General features: G+C 45.7%; 1 protein-coding gene across 2 annotated transcripts in view; it reads right to left on the bottom strand.

The window, feature by feature from the left end:
- Positions 1-16,952, bottom strand: part of ATXN7L1 (ataxin 7 like 1) — a 280,604-nt gene that overhangs the window by 53,402 nt on the left and 210,250 nt on the right. For both annotated transcript variants that reach the window (XM_049783154.1, XM_049783161.1), the window contains one exon: positions 4,155-4,377. In XM_049783154.1, the coding sequence (XP_049639111.1) occupies positions 4,155-4,377 (223 nt within the window). The remainder of the gene's footprint in view (positions 1-4,154; positions 4,378-16,952) is intronic.

Below are 16,952 nucleotides of genomic sequence, written 5' to 3' on the forward strand. Positions count from 1 at the left end.
TTGATGAGTTTAGGGGCCACATCAAGCAGTGTTTAGAAGTTTGTATCAGCTCTGCACTCAGGGATCACTCCTGGTAGGGTTAGGGGGCTTATATGGGATGCTAGGAATTGAACTGGGATCAGCCACGTGCAACACAAGCACCTTATCTCCTGCACTACGTCTCTGGCTCTGGGGTACCCTTTTGAGGAGGTACCAGGACCAGTCTGAAACCATTCTTCCCCATTTGCAAGCAGCAGCAGGCACAGGTATTTGGTTCAGGCTTGTTTTTAAGACCTCCCAGTTCCTGTAACTTCTTGCTGAAGTAGCCCCTTTTTCCATCCTTCATACTGTGGTCAGAGTGATCTTACTACAGTGGCCTTGGACAGTTCCATGCAGCTTTCAGGGTCAAGATCACAATTCTGGATCAGCACATGCACATGGCGGAACTTCATTATTGACTTTTATCTTCCATCTCTCCTTATAGCAGTCATTCTACAAATGGGATTCCCTTTGTCTGAATTCCTTTCCAATTTTCTTAACATTTTAATTATAATATATGTACATGACACAACTTTTTACCATTCTAATTCAACCTTCTCTGTGCAGTTTGTTCCTACTTGTCAAATTCAACTCAGATGTGACCTTTTTCAAAAATCTATGTGTGCTTCATGATGGGAAGGGTACGCAGGAAAGAGGCAATGGCTTGGGACAATGGCATGGACCCACAGCCTCTTACAAGCAAAGCAAGTGCTCCATCACTGAGTCACATCCCTGGCTCTTTCCCAATCTTTCTTGAGATGTCATCTTGGCTTAGGTGTGTTTCTTTTGTACTAATATCTGGCCTTAGGAAAACTAGCTCTGTTTGCTGTGTCTCTTTCTGCAGGCTCCCATAAGCAGTGACTGTATTGCACACAGTTATGCCACACAGTTATAGAGGTAGAACACGTACTAGGAGGCCTAGAATAAGTATAGGATGGGGCTCAGCAGCCAACTGTGCTCTCTGTGTAGCCTGAATCTAGGCCTTTTTTAAAATTCTGGAAAAGTGCTTTAGGTGATAGGTGAGTCTGATCTATTTCGCCAGGGTATATTATGGAGTTGGCATATAGTATTGCAGTAGGTGTTCATTAATGAGGAAGCTGAGTGGAGAGATAGATAATCTATGCCAAGATGGTGGAGAAGCTGGATGGGTAGTACTTTGAGATCAGGATTGGATTAAGATTCGTTTGGGGGGGCTCACACCCATCAATACTTGGAGGTTACTTTTGACTGTACTCAGAAATTACTCCCAACAGTGCCCAAGGGACCATATGGGATGTCAGGGACCAAATCTGGGGCAGTCACATGCAAGGCAAACACCCTATCCATTGCACTATCACTCTGGCCACTAGGGAAAAATAATTTTATCCATAAGAAGAGCTCTCTCTCTCTCTCTCTTCTGGAAATCCTTTCAGTTCTCTTATTTGAACCCTGACTTATTCCTTCAGATTCTTTCCCAATCAACTTTGGCTCAGGCTGAAAGGATATTGGCTGATAGCAGGATTCAAGGAGTGTGCTGGGCTGAGAAACTTAGCTGCATCAAGAAACTTAGCTGAGAACTTAGAGGTGCATCAAAGTATGCACAGTTGAGTTTGAATCCTAGCTCCACCTGGTTCTCCAAGAAAGCTGGGTATGGCCTTGGAAGTTCCAAGCACTGCTGGGGTTGTTCTGGTGTCCCTGGCTTTGCCAAGCCAAGAAGTTTTGCATTCTCAGGTCTTCATATTGAGCCACCTATTCTAGGGGAAGTGCCCCAGCCCCAGATTCCCTGAGTACTATTTGGGAGGACCCCCCTTTCAGAAAAGGAAGAAAAAGAAGTGAGTAGGAGATTCAGTGCAGGGGTTAAGGCAAGTATCTTGTATGCAGTGACCCCAGATGACCCCCAGAGCCCTATCAAAAATGATTCCTGAGCGGAGCTAGGAGTATGTCTTAGACAAACCACTGGGGTATGCTCCAACAACAAAAGAAAAAACAGAATTGAGTTAAATTGCTCTGAATTCAATGATGAGATTAATTTAATCCCTGCAGTCTCCTGAAAAGAATGTCTCAGGGGAGAGTTTTGGGGGCTACGTCTTAGACTCCCGAGTCCAAATTGTTCATTTATCATTTATGATATTCATGTTAGGATTCTTCCATGACTGGCATTCTCCTTGTGGTTTATTCCTCATGAGCATTTTGATTTTCTTTCTCTGGAGTTCATTTCTGAACTCCAAATCAATGCCTTCTTGGTCTAACTTCAGTCTCAAGATCCATTTCAACTTCTTTTTTTTAGAGAGTTTGATCTCTCACCCCTGACCCTGGTGTATAGAAACAATATCTTCCTGCATAAAAACAATATCAATTATGTCATCAAAATAGTGATCTGATGTGAATTCTGCTTTACACACAGTTACTGACTTTTTTTTTTTTTACTACTTATAGACAAATTCTCTCACTCGATCCTAACATCCAAACTATGGAAGCAACAGAGCTATTATGAGTCCCATTTTTTTTTTTTTTTTGAGGAAAACCAAGACATGCCAAGTTCTAGAATCCTTCCAAGGGTCGCTTTAAGAGCAGTCCTCATTCAGTGATCTAAGAACTCTGCTTACACAAGGCTCCCTCAGGCTGCCTCCTCCTCTCAAGTTCTATCCATCTGGTGCTCTGAAGCCACTGACAGGAGGGACACTCAGAGCCCACTGAAGCTCAGGCTGGGTTCCCCAGAGTCAGTATAACCTCCTATAGTGCACAAGTCCTATATCATCAAGTCCTAGTCATCAAAGGAAATTGAAGCTTATCCCTGAAGTTGCCTATAAGACAGGTACTGCCCCCGGCTGACAGTAGGGCCAAAACCTTTCCACAGATTCAAAAGAGACTTCTGAATGGAGAAGACCTCACTAGAGCTTGACAAAAATCCTCTTCATCTGAGTCTGGAGAACAAATACAAAGTGAGGAGATTTCATTTTTTTCTTTCCTTTTTTTTGAGGGTTGGGGAACGGAGACACACCTGGCAGTGCTCAGGAGGGCTTACTCCTGCCTTCGAGGTCAGGAAGCACTCCTGGCTGTGCTTAAGGGACTCTGTGTGGTGCCGAGAATTTAATCTAGGCCAGCCATATGCAAGTTCATCTTACCTACTATCCTATCTCTCTGGCCTTTGCTGGACAATTCCAACTTTCCAAGGAACTCACATTCACTAATAGAAGACTTTTTCTCTTTTAGTACATACTTAGTGGAATTATAATAAGTCAACTTTTGGGGGTGTTTTGTTTTGGGGCCACACCCCAGTGGTGCTCATGGGCTACACTCAGTTCAGTGCTCAGGGTTGTTCCTGAAGGTGTGCAGGGGACCACATGGTACTGGGAATCCAATCTGGGCCTCCAGCATGAAAACTATGTGCTCAACCTGTCACACCACGTTTCCAGCTCTGTCATAAGTCATTTTCAAGTTTGGCTGGTTTTGCATATTTCCTCCATCCTTTCCTCCATCCTATGGTTTATCGTCTCTGATACTTTGGGCAAAGACTGAGGTTTTGAAAATGAAGAGCCTCTAATTTTTTTCAGTCACCTGCAGCATGACAGTGAAGTGTGGGACCTGAAGATAGAATGGGGTAACTGTCCCATGATATCTCTCTTTCTCTTTCTACTTCTCTCTCTCTCTCTTTTCTCTGTGTCTCATTGTCTCTGTCTCTCCCCACTGGGGAGCCCCGTCTGTGCTTCCCGCTTATTTATGCTGGTACTCTCTTCACTGGGATGAGTATTGAGAGGTATTTGCATATCTAGGGAATATTTCCCTGTAACCCTTTTCTTAGACACAATGAAATGTAGCTCTCAGGGGGGAGGGGAGACATTCAAACAAGCAACACTTTTTTCTTTTCTTTTTTTTTTTTTTGCAACGTTGGAGCTAGAAACAAGGGCCTCACCCATTTAGTGCATGCACAATATCACTGAGACGCACTCAGGGCAAAAGCATATGGTTTTTCTTACAAGTCCTGCTTTCCTGCTCATGTTAAGGCTTCTCATCCCCTCACTTGGGTTTTTCCACCCCCCTCCCTCCTCACATCTCCAGATTCTGCCCACAAGGCCCAGAAACAAAGGCAGGGATGAAGCACCAGTTCCAGCAGTGACAAGGCCCCACAGCGCTGGCTGCCAGCAGCCCACACTCACCATGGTTTGTCTCTTGATCCTTTTGCAGGAAAGACTGTGTGCTGTTTGCTGCTGGAGGTAAGTAGATTGTCTTTGGGCGTTTTGAATGGCTTTGAGGTGCTGCTGGCAGAGTTATGGCCGCTGAGACAGGTCTTGGTTCTCACTGGGACAAGTGATGTCCTGGAATTGGAGGGTGGAGACGCTGGAGAGAGAGAGGGTCTGCACATTGAACCGTGTCTTCTCTCTGGAGAGAGGGGAGGAGAGATGTCAGCACAGCCCCTCTGGCAAGGGCACTTCACCCACTCACACTCTATCTACCCTGCTCACAGTTTCCTGGGGTCGGGGCCAGAGTGGTAGCACAGAAGTAGGGCGTTTAACTTGCATTCAGCTTACCCAGGATGGATCTGGATTTGAACCATATGATTCCCTCAAGCCAGGAGCGATTTCTGAGTGCAGAGCCAGGAGTAACCCCTGAGCGCCGTGGGTGTGGCCCAAAAACCTAAAACAAAACCCAAACCAAACAAACAAACGAGTTCCCTGGAATCTAAGCTTCATGGATCCTAACCCAAACAGCAGACACATGAAGTTGAGCGCTACTGAGAACCCACTAAATCAGATCCCACCCATGCAGGACAACAACTGTGATCAAAGGAGCATCTGTGCCCACAAACTGCTCATGCAGTTTCCAGGAAGGAATGCCATGCACCTCCAAAGGTGAAGACTTTGGAATCCTAACTGCTGGCTTGCTCCTAAGCAAGCACAGGGCTCCATAGAGAGCTGCTGTTTCACTGAAATGGATGCACTGATGAAATAAGTGAGATGATAGCAAATGTCCTGATGGGAAGGACTCTGGAACCCTGAATGGAATGTGACTATAAGCAAGGAACCAGACATGCTCCTTCATCTCCCACATTTAAGTCTCTGGCTTTTCTCATTAAAGAGAAATTTCTGGATGTGATTCATTCATTCTCTGATGGGGAGAAACAAGCCACACCAAACTTGAAATATCTGATGGTGGTGGTGATTTTGGGGTTCCTTTGAGCCCTCTGAGATCAATAGACTTCCAGGTTATTTCCAAGCAGATTGACTGCAAGAATTGGGACTATGGGGGTGGTAGTCATCTGGTTGCTGGGTATTTCTGCCTCTCCACTGCACAAAGATGCCTACAGCGATGAATCTGACAAGGCAGTTTTTTGTCACTGAGTCAGTGGACCCTGCACACAACACTCAGTCTCCAGAGTCAGCCCAAACTTGTAAAAACCCAGTGCTAGTTCTGTGGTGTCTGTGCTAGGACCCATGTGGACTGATCTCCAGCTCCTGTCACCTCGCATTGTTGGGCTTCTGGTCTCCAGATCACCACTCATACTTTCTCCATTTCTGTGTCTTTATCAGTAAAGAAAGTGGGTCCCCAGAAGGCCTCTTTCTACTCTTGTTATCATAACTACAAGGCCTATCTCCGCTGGCTCCTCCTCATCCCTCCTGATTCTGGAGCATGATAGTAATAATTACAGCTCAAGTACTGAAATGCTTCAGGTTGGCAGGACCTCCCTTGGATGGATCCATCTTTTGTAGAACTGTACTGGCCTGTACAACTGCAGGAAGACAAGATAGGAAGCAGCCAGGAATCCCTGCCCTTCTCGGGCTTAAATGGCAAAAACGTGGCCAGGTGACTTGTCTAGGTTAGGGCCAGTGGTTTCTGTGGAGAAAGGGACCTTGATGATGTGTGCAGGGGCCCAGCTGTTTCTTAGGAAGACAGAAAACAGTCTATGTGTGGAGGGACACAAGATTTGAAGTGAGAAAAGTAGGTAAAATAGAATTTACTATCACTGAGGATTTGAAAAAGATCTTAAAAGTCCAGACATTCAATCTCCTTTTGTGATAGATGAGGTTATCGGTTAGCAAGATTATCAGTTTTCAGATCGCTGGGCAGAGCTAGTTGGTGGCAGGACTGGGACCAGAACCATTTTCTCGCTTAAAATCCATTGTTTTGGTTTTTTTTCCCTCCCTGCCCTTCAGATCTGTCTAGCTTAGCAATTTCTTTTATGGCAGAGGTTTCTAGTACTAAAATAAAACTACCACTACTATTTTAAAGTCTTTTGCAGTCTTCATTCATTTACTTGCTATCACTTACTCAGGCCAGTAAGTGGGTAAGGGGTGGGATGTGGGATCTGCAAATATATCCCTAAGCTCCAGTGGGAAGGCACGTTTTGATAATGAAGAAGTATTTTATTTTGCTAAACTGAGTTAAACATAATACAACTAAGACTGGGAGATACTTTAAAGGGCTGGAGTGTAAACATGAGTCCAGGAGTTCAATCCCTGCCACTGCATGATCTCCTGAGCATAAAGTGATGTAGCCCTGGTGGTCCTGAAACACCATAAAATGACTTCATGGTCTCCCAGGGGTTCATGGTGGTGGTTACACTGGTGGAGCCACTCACCTGGCTGTGGTGCTCACACACCCAGCCACAGGTGAAGCCATCATTGAAGTTGTGTTGGTGCTAACAGTGTGATGCCTAAAATTATACAAGGAAACAACTAAGGCTAACTTATAAGGGTGTCATAAAAGCATAAGGAACAGACCAGACCAGATTGTAAAATCACCTTCCCGGAGATTCCTGGACAACACATTCCACAGCTTAATGTCCCTAACCCTAAATTAAATCAATGGACAAGCTTTTATTATCATTGGCTTTATATATATATGTACATATAATTTTACTATATAATGTATTATTATTAATTATATGTAATTTTAATAAATATTTAAAAATTCTGTTTCTGGGCACAGTGGGTAGAGCACTTGTCTCACATGTGGAAGACCTGGGTTCAATTTCCAGCATCCCATATGTTTCCCCCGAGCCTGCCAGGAGTAATTTCTGAGTGCAATACCAGGAAAAACCCCTGAACACCACCAGGTGTAGGCCAAAAAACTGTTTCACAATTTTTCTGAAATGACAAATTGGGGTGAAATAACCAATTGCATAGGAGATACTATTCTTCAAAACTTAACCTTAAAAATTCACATGTGATTTTTGTATCATAAGAGACTAAAACAGTATTTCCTAGCTGTGAAATGCCTCCTGCTCAAACTGAAACAAATTGTACCACTGTTTCAAAGTATTCCACAAAACAATGTGTCCTGCTGTTCTGAGATAGAGAAAAACCCCTCAGAACTACTGATGCAGGCAGCAGTAGAAACTAAAAGTGTGAAAGGCCTGGAGGAAGAGTGCGGGGGCTTAGAACATCAGTCCTGCCTGCGTGTGAGCACAAACTCAAATCCCTAGTGTCCTACGTGCGGCGAGTGCAGGGAGTGAGATCCTAACAGCTCAGTTATTTCAGCCTGGCATTTAGGCTGTCTGAGATGCCCAGGACCCCAAATGATTTCCGCTTATGCTACCACAAAAGGAAATCAGACCCTGGTAAGCACCACAACAAAAAAGATGTGTGAATGCCCTGGTCAGGAAGTGTGACCCCAGTTCATAAGTGTTTGAGCACTATAGTGACCCCTAGCAAGCACTACGACCACGGCTTATGTCTTGGAACGCTTGCTTGGGGGAGCACATGTGTGAGCACCAACACAACTTCAAATGATCACTGTGGCTGGGTGTGTGAGCACCACAGCCAGGTGAGTGGCTTCATCAATGCAACCACCACCATGATGAAGGAAACTGGGAGGTGGAGAGGATCAAAACAAATAAGGAAAAGAAATCTTTTTTCTGTTTGTTTGTTTGTTTTTTTTTTTTTTTTTGGGTCGCAGTGCTCAGGGCTTACTCCTGGCTCTATGCTCAGAAATTGCCTCTGGCAGGCACAGGGGCCATATGGGATGCCAGGATTCGAATCACCGTCCTTCTGCATGCAAGGCAAACACCCTACCTCCATGCCATCTTTCCAGCCCCAGAAATAAAACCTTTTATAAAAACAAAAACGGAAAGTAAGGGAGGGAAAGTGGAGTGATGGAAGTTCATCCTGGAGGTTTACTGGAGCTTCTGAACCACTGGAGAACAAACACTCTGGCAGCAAGTAGCTGTTTCATCAAAATCCAATTCCCATTCAGGGCCGGAAAGATAGCACAGCGGTAGGGCGTTTGCCTTGCATGCAGAAGGATGGTGGTTCGAATCCAGCATTCCATACAGTCCCTCGAGCCTGCTGGCAGCGATTTCTGAGCGTAGAGCCAGAAGTAGCCCCTGAACGCTGCCAGGTGTGACTCAAAAACCAAAAACCAAACAAACCAATTCCTATTCAGCTCTGTTCTCTAGTCTGTGGAGAATCACCTCTATAGACATATAATTGACATGGCTTTGTCTTCTGGCAGAGAGGTGGGCGGGTGGGTGATGGGACAAGATGGGATCTGAGTTTCTTAGAAGATGCTGCTGGCAGATAGTGTGTCACTGGGAAGATGGGTCCAGATTTATATTCTGATCATCCTGACATACACAGGACTTCTCCTCAAAGGGTCTTCCCTTTGTCTGTTTGTGTCAAAAGATTTCTTGAGAAAAATCCCTGTAATTAGTTTAATTCCATTGGCTCTGCTCAGAACACCACTGTATTGTCCCTTCACTACAAAAATATTGGGGCTGGCGAGGTGGCGCTAGAGGTAAGGTGTCTGCCTTGCAAGCACTAGCCAAGGAAGGACCATGGTTCGATCCCCCGGTGTCCCATATGGTCCCCCCAAGCCAGGGGCAATTTCTGAGCACTTAGCCAGGACTAACCCCTGAGCATCAAATGGGTGTGGCCCGAAAAACCAAAAAAAATATAAATATTGTATAGAGGTGGCCACTGTTTATATGATTATGCTTATATTTAATGGTTATTTTTATAGAACCATTTAAAAGTATTTTTCTAGAAATAATTTTTAAGAAAAAAAGAGCCTTTCCCTCCAAATGAGCTCATTCTGTGTTAATGAGCTTAGATGTTATTAACAAAACTATGAACAATTAGTAGCATAGACTATTCTCTTTTAACTAAGATCATTCTATTTAAACATTTCTATTTTCCACACATTGGTCATTTAATTAACTAATATGGGGGGTTGTTCCTGAGAAGTGCTGCGGGGGTGTAGGGACTACTGGTGGTGGTGCTTGTCCCACTATTTAACAGTGAAGTGCAATGCTAAGCATGCAGTCCTCTTCTTGGTGTCAGGGAGGCAGCAATGCTTAGGCTACCAGGTGCTGGGGACCATAGGTGCCTGTACCTGGTAGTGCTCAGTTGACCATGTAGTACCAGAAATTGAACACAGAGCCTCCACATGCAAGGCATGCACTCCAGGCCTTTGAGCTATCCCCACTGCCCTCAAACACAGTTCCTCACTCAGGAAAAGCAAGTATGTGCTCCATTACTGAGCCGTGCCTCTGACCCTAGACTGGTTATTAATATTCAGTCACTGCCATGTGTAGACTTAGAATAAAACACCATCCAAAAATGGGAGAAGAGATAAACAGAAATTTCCTCAAAGAAGAAATACAAATGGCTAAAAGGCACATGAATAAATGTTCAATACCACTAATTATCAGGGAGATGCAAATCAAAGCAACAATACGATATCTCACACCACAGAGACTGGCACACATCAAAAAGAACTAGAACAACCAGAGCTGGCTTGGATGCAGAGAGAAAGGGACTCTCATTCACTGCTGTTGGGAATATAGACTAGTCCTGACTTTCTAAAAAACAATATGGACATTCCTTAAAAAAAAAAAAATCCATGATTTAAGTTTCCATGAGACTCCACATCTTAGAATATCCCACTGGTCCAAAAACAAAATGGAGAAAGGTATTTGCATCTCTATTTTCCCTCCAGCACTATCTATAATAGCTAAAACCTGGAAACAGCCCAAGTGTCCAAGAATACATTACTGGATATAGAAATGATGGGCACATATACACAATGGAATATTACTCAGCCATAAGGAAAGATAAAGTCCTAGAGAGTAGAATGCTGGATAAAATTAGAGGGAGAGAGACCAACACAGAATAATATCTCGGGGCTGGAGAGATAGCACAGCGGCGTTTGCCTTACAAGCAGCAGATCCAGGACCTAAGGTGGTTGGTTCGAATCCAGGCGTCCCATAAGGTCCCCCGTGCCTGCCAGGAGCTATTTCTGAGCAGATAGCCAGGAGTAACCCCTGAGCACCGTCGGGTGTGGCCCAAACACAAAAACAAAAACAAAAAATGAATAATCTCTCATATGTTAGATAACAATGTTAGATAATGAATGCCTGAATATAACAGGAACAACAGGAGAACTGGTATTCAGTAGGAAACATACCACTGGGGTGGGGGGCTGTGGATAGGACAAGAAAAGGGCAACAACTAATGTAGGAAAATGATCAAGTAAGTCTGCCCTCTTAGAGGCAGACTTGTGGGTGGGAGGGAAATGGGGATTAATGGAGCACTTAGACTTTGAAGGGATCGGTGTTGAAACAATGTATATTTGAAACCCAAATTTGAATAACTTTTTTTTTGTTTTTGTTTTATTGAGCCAGACCCAGCAGTGCTCAGGGGTTACTGCTGGCTCTCTGCTCAGTAGTCGCTCCTGGCTTGGGGGACCATATGGGATGTCTGGGATTGAACCCATGTCTGTCCTGGATCAGCTGCATGCAAGGCAAACAGCCTACCACTGTGCTACTACTCTGGCCCCTTAACTTTGTAATTTTATGGTAACTATAATTTTTAAGTGATTTAGGATTTGCTTTGAGGTATGGTTCCCAATGTGAAAGGTATAATGGTTTATAGCTCACATAACATATTTTGCTTCAGATAGACAAACTCACTCATTTTGCAAATGTTGATTATGAGTCCCACTGACCTACCCAAGTGAAAATAGAAATTCATTGTCAGCCTTCCATCAAGTGTCCAATATATCAGTGATAACCCCAGTAGTTGATCTTGGATCAGCAACCTCTGAGCTGCCCTTTGGCTAATAGTCATAACAATTTTTTTTAGAATTTTTCTATGTCAGGTACTCTCCTAAACAAGGAATGTAGCTTATAGCATTTAATTCTTGAGCATCCTAGGAGAGATAAAAGTATTATCTTTGTTCTCCAGGTGAGGGATCTGTGGCCCAGAAAAGAAGATGCTCAAAGTCACAGAACTAAGAAATCTCAGACCTGGGATATTTTCAGAGCCTGTCAATCTTGACTTTTTTTTTTTTAGAGAGTGGAGCACAACTGATGATGGTCAGGGATCACTTCTGGTGTGACTTGGGGGACCATATTTGGTCCTGGGGACCAAACTCAGGTTCGCCATGTGCAAGGCAAGTGTTCAACCATTGTACTATCTCTCTGGCTCCTGTTATCTTAATTCTTTAGCATTATACCCTAAAACCTCTTATGATCCTTCAAGAAATGAGAGGCCCCTTTTCTCTCTGTGCATTTGCCTTTCAGCAAGGCACCTCCCTCACTTTCCCCAGAGAAAAGAGATATTAGCTCCTAGCATGGCCTGAGACTCCCACCCCAATACAGTTGGGAAGAGCAGAAGCTAAGCAATAAAACCCCAATTCTTTTCATTTATTATTACTCTTTTCAGTATTATCTATCACAGGAAGGGCATTCACACCAAGAGACAGCTACCCAGTGGTTCTAAGCCCATGTGATTTACTCTGTGCACCTTACCCATCCAGGTTAACTCAGGGCAAGCTCCAGAGAGCCACTATTAAGGAGTGTGCATTCAGGTAGGGAAGTTCTGATGATCTCAGAACCTCAATTCCACTAGTTTAGGCTAAGTTGATTTCAGTAAAAGATCTGGAAGCCTCTTGCCAACCCCCTTCCCTAAACACCTCATGCTTCTTCACAGTGATATTTTCATGCTCATAGTAGCCTCAGTGTCCTGGTGTAAAACATCAGCACCTACACCTCAAGAGTAGCCAGCCAATACTCTGTGGATCCCTGCACTAATTTTTAGAAAAAACTGGCTGGGAATTTTCCAATCTGGTTTTTGAGGGAGCAAATTTCTCCCAATAGACTTTGGGCACCCCAGGATTGTGTAAGCTCCCTTGGGCCCTGGCCAGTCCCTGCTCGTTCATTTGCCAGTTCCCACCTGTGAGGGCAGGTGCTCGGCAAATCATTAGCCAGCTTCTATTTTATCAATGGATCCTATCTGCTTTGCACCCACACGCATGCTTTCTACTAAGTGCAGCCTGGACACCCAGAGGCCCTTCTTCCCGGAGTAAAGAGGAGTTGGGGATGAGGGACAGAGAGGGTGCTCTTGGTAAGGGGAATGGAATTGGATATGGCTCAGCCACATCTTGTGGCTTCCCAAGAAGGCAGGTTGTGGTAGCAATGGCGACAGAGGCCAAGTACAGAAGGCCACAGGGGCTGGCTTAAGACAAACCTGGCCTGAGTCACCAGGCTGGTTGGTTGGAGGGGTTGGGGTTGGAATCTGAGCTTGTGGTCTCGTTTGCCACAGAATAGTTAGACACTAAATATAGTTCCAGGGTGGTCAGAGGAGGATGACTAAATCCACCACCTTCCTCAGCAGCCGAGGAAATGAGGACACAGGAAAGGCAAGTGACTAAGGCAGGCCAGGGGTGACTGAGAAGCAGGCAGAGCCATGCCAGTTTGCACCCGTGCCAGGAGTTCTTGTAAGCTCAGCACCCACGCCCTTGAGGCTTGAGTACCTCTTTCAAAGGCATCAAGGTCTAAGTAGCTGGTGGCGTGTATTTGCGTGTGTGGAGGGCTTACCAGTCTTGTGATTGTCACTAATTTGCTAAAGGAGGTCTCCTTCACTCCTTTTCATCTCCTCTCCCCTGCCAGGCCACCTGCACCTTGTCTGGGGGCACTTTTGATAAATGCCAGTGGGTGTTAGTGGCCAGCACCATTTTTGTTGGCTGACTCCTCCCAGACTCTGCCCGGTTTCTTGTGAATTTAGTCATCCTGTGCCCATCCACTCATGCAGAAAGCATTTCTGGAGTGTCTGCTATGTGTCAGGTCCCAAGGTCCCATGCAAGGTACTAAGACAGTTGGACATGCATGTAATCTTGTTCCACAGTTCCAAGAAATAGCTATTACTGTGGGCCTCCTTGTGACTAGTAGTTTCATAGAAGTTAAACAAAATGACCAAACAAGAGCCAGGTTATTTCTATACACCTTGGCAATTGGCCCGGCCCCAGATCCCAGGTTTTTTCTGCATGTTAATGGAGACAGAGATCGCCTCTTCTCTTCAAACTTTAGCTATAGGACTTCTCAGAGGAATCTAGGCAAAGCAATTTTCTCTTTCACAGTAGGACACAAATCTGGAGCTAGCTGCAGCATCTCTCACCCCCTTCCCTGGGTAGCACAACCCTTCTTCCTGCTCTTCTACTGGTTATTGTATGAAGGTGCAAGTCTGTGGCCTCAATCATCACTGTGAGGATAGGGGGATCCCAGGGACTTTCCAGGGGTCCTGAAATATTTCACCAATTTCTAAGGAAGACTCTGAGACACAGCACCTCACTGACAGAAATCACCACAGCAAATGTGAACCCACTGGGGGTACTTCCAAGGGATGGATGTCTTTTTGGAGTCTAATCTGTATCCACAAATAATAAGACTTACAAGCATCCATAACCTTTGTTCATACATGGAAATTTAGTTTGGAAAAGAGAATTCAAGGAAAAATTCCTCCCACCACCTACTTCTTGAGGTTCAAAGATATTCTCAGCAGTAGCTTACAAACTTGCACACAAAAACCCCCAAATAGTCTAGAATATAATCATTGAAAATGAAGGTTATCTCAATTGAAGCAAACATTAAGTATAATTAGCATTCTCAATTCCACAAGAAGCTTGAAAATATCACATGCTTTCAATACTAATCATCACACTATGTAAACATTAACACATATATAACATATGTAAATGTACATGATAGATAATGGGGAAAGAGAAGGCTACTGGATGGGTGATTTCTTTTTATTGACTACATTTGTTAAAGCTTTAGGTTCACATTTGAAAAATGACAAAAATTAGACTGGAGAGATAGTATGGGATGCTTGCATATAACTGATCCTGGTATGAAACCTTGTACCACATATGGTCCCCAAGCAATACCAGGAGTGATCCCTATGCACAGAGCCAGGAATAAGCCCTGAGCACATCTGGGTGTGCTCTTCCCAAGAGATTAACAATTTTGAATAGTTCAGTAGTCAAAAACCTACCTGCAGACTCGAGGCTGAGAATTTGAGCCTGACACAGCCACACGTGTTAAGCACCAACCCAGTGAATAAAGCGGGGGAACCCTGAGACCACAATCAAGCACATCATCATCTCTGGAAAATACTGCAACCAAACTTAAAGATTAGACCCCACTTTCCCAAATTGTGTCTAAGGAAAGCGGGAATATAAGTTGATAAAACTTATGTTGGCATGAACAAGGCAAGCAAGCACCTACACCCAGAGATATCCCTCTGGCCCCTCTGCCATTTCTTTAACACGGAGCATGCGCCAGGCACTGAGATGGCCCTAGGTGGAAGGATAGACCAATAAGCACAGAAGTTCATCACCAAAGCCTCAGGATCAAGGCGAGAACAGCCTCCCCAGGAATAGCACTTATAGTCAAAGTGGCTATCCTTTCACAAGGTCAGCCCTTGCATAGCTCAGCCAGCATGGCAGTGCACGTGCTGACTGAAAATGCTACTGCCTGCTTCACCTGTTCCATCAGTGTGACCTCTCATCACACCCACCACACCCAACACATAAGTGTCACACAAGTCTAAATAAGTCCTGCATGGGGCCAGTGGCCAAGGCTTTAGGATAGACATGGGATTCTTTTTTAAGACAGTGACACAGATGTCATTTTTGCCTCAGGGGTGCTGAATGGACAGGTGCTTTAGGCAGGCAGAAGCTGGGGAAAGTGGGTACCAGATGCTGGTTCCTCAGGGAAAAGATTCACCATGATGGATTCTCACTCTAAATACTGCAGACACAAACCTGTCTGGAGACCACATCAAGCTTTTCCTTCTGCATCTTGGGCTAAGCACATAAAAACAAACAAACAAACAAACCCCCAAACCCAAAACCCAAACTATGTCCCTGTTACAGGTATGCCTGTCCACTGCCTAAGGCAATGGGAGACAGGGACCACCTGGCTACTACCTTGGCCAGGAGACACTCACACCAGAGAGCATAGGGTGGTTGGGGGCTTGTTACTATAAGGATAAACAGGCCAGAGCCCCCAAGTCTGTGTATTTTACTCAAGTCTTGACCAAGGCGATTCTCTGGCCAGATTTAGGAGTTGTCTGTGGGATGAGAGCAATCTGGGCTCATATCCCAGCTCTGTCACTCATTAGCTTTGTGACTGAGGCAGAGAACACCCCCCCCCAATTCATTATTTATCAAATAGAAACAAATCCCAAGAACCTCTGTTCCACATTGGTTGTGAACCCAAGAGCCTCTGGGGTTCCCCACACTCATCTCAGCACGTACTGTTCTCACTACTTTACTGGTCTAGGGGTTTTTATGACTAGGCACCTAAGATCAGGAGTTTTAGGAATCTTTTCTCACTGGCATTTAGATAGAGGGGCCTCACCCTCACTGGCCTTGCCCCTTTCAGAGAGGAGGGGAGTGAACTGAGCATATGGAAAACCGGGCCAGCGCATGGAGGCACTTTATATGAGTTGTCTGGATGAGGAAAATACAGATCTTAAATAAAAACAATAAATGCTCATAGCTTTCTCCCTAGCCCTGAATGAAAACTGCACCATTGACCCTGGCCCCTGTGGGTGCACCTTGTTTAAGGAAGCCACTGAGAAGGGGACTCAATGGCTAGAGTGGAGGCCCTGGCTGCCACCCTAGAAAGGGCAAAGTCTAAGGGCTAAGCTGGTAGGCGACACACTCAGAATCCCTCACCCCGGCAGCAGCCACTAATAACGGAACCATGTCTTTTCTCTTTGGAGTGGCAGTTGGCAGTGGCAAACAGGAAGTTGTCTTGAAGTGGGGTGTGGTTGTGCCAGGCCAATATCCGCAGACAGAGCCCCATACGTTGCTCCCTCTGCTCCCTTACGCAGGAGCCAAAAGCCTACGATGCTTCTGCGAAAACAAACCTACAAACCCTCTTGGATGATCAGGGCTCATCCCTAAACCACCTACAGCTTGGGCAGAAACCCCAGCTGGGGATCCTTGTGTACCCCTCAGTTGTTATTTGGTGTCCCCAAGCTGCAGAGGGCCTGGGTACTGGAGCCCAGGGAACCTTCTTTCCACTGGACCTCCCCAGGGACACGCAGGAAGCCAAGCTGGCCAGAAGCACTGGCCCTCGCGGGGGAGGCCACTTGGCCCAGCTCTGGGCCGAGCTTCCCCATGTCAGCAAGCCCTCCCCTTCCAATGTGGGCACCCAGAAGCCAGACAGCAAAAGCCAGGTTGCCAGTTCGAGGCAATCAGTAAAGTTGGGAGTCCAGGGCCCTGAAACATTTCCGCACTCTGCTCTAAAGGGGACTGGCCGCTAGAAACAAGGACCAAGAATAACAATTGCTAGAGGGCTGGATGCAGCAAGTGTGCTGGTCTGCACGAGGCTCTGCTCGGCCACGGGGTGGGTGACGGCTGGGGAAGGTTCATTTCCACGCGCTTCCTGGTGCTATCAAAGGTGTGCTCTGAAAATTTTCCACTCTGCTGCTGCTGCTGCTGCTGCTGCGACCCAGGGCGAGGGGTGCGCTTGCAGAAGGGCTGTCCCGAACGGACGCCACCCCCCATTGCAGCCTCCTGCTCCTGACCTCCCCTCCCCATTCCACGCACGCTCGGCCGTGCATGCGTGCCTGCAATGCATGCGGCTCAGCTCCTGCCCACAGCCCCGGAGCTGTCGAGGCGCAACCTCGGGGGGCCGTGCTCGGGCTCCGCCAGCCTGGCGCTCT

Source organism: Suncus etruscus, chromosome 1 (assembly GCF_024139225.1).
Source record: "Suncus etruscus isolate mSunEtr1 chromosome 1, mSunEtr1.pri.cur, whole genome shotgun sequence".
In the NCBI taxonomy this organism is placed as follows: domain Eukaryota; kingdom Metazoa; phylum Chordata; class Mammalia; order Eulipotyphla; family Soricidae; genus Suncus; species Suncus etruscus.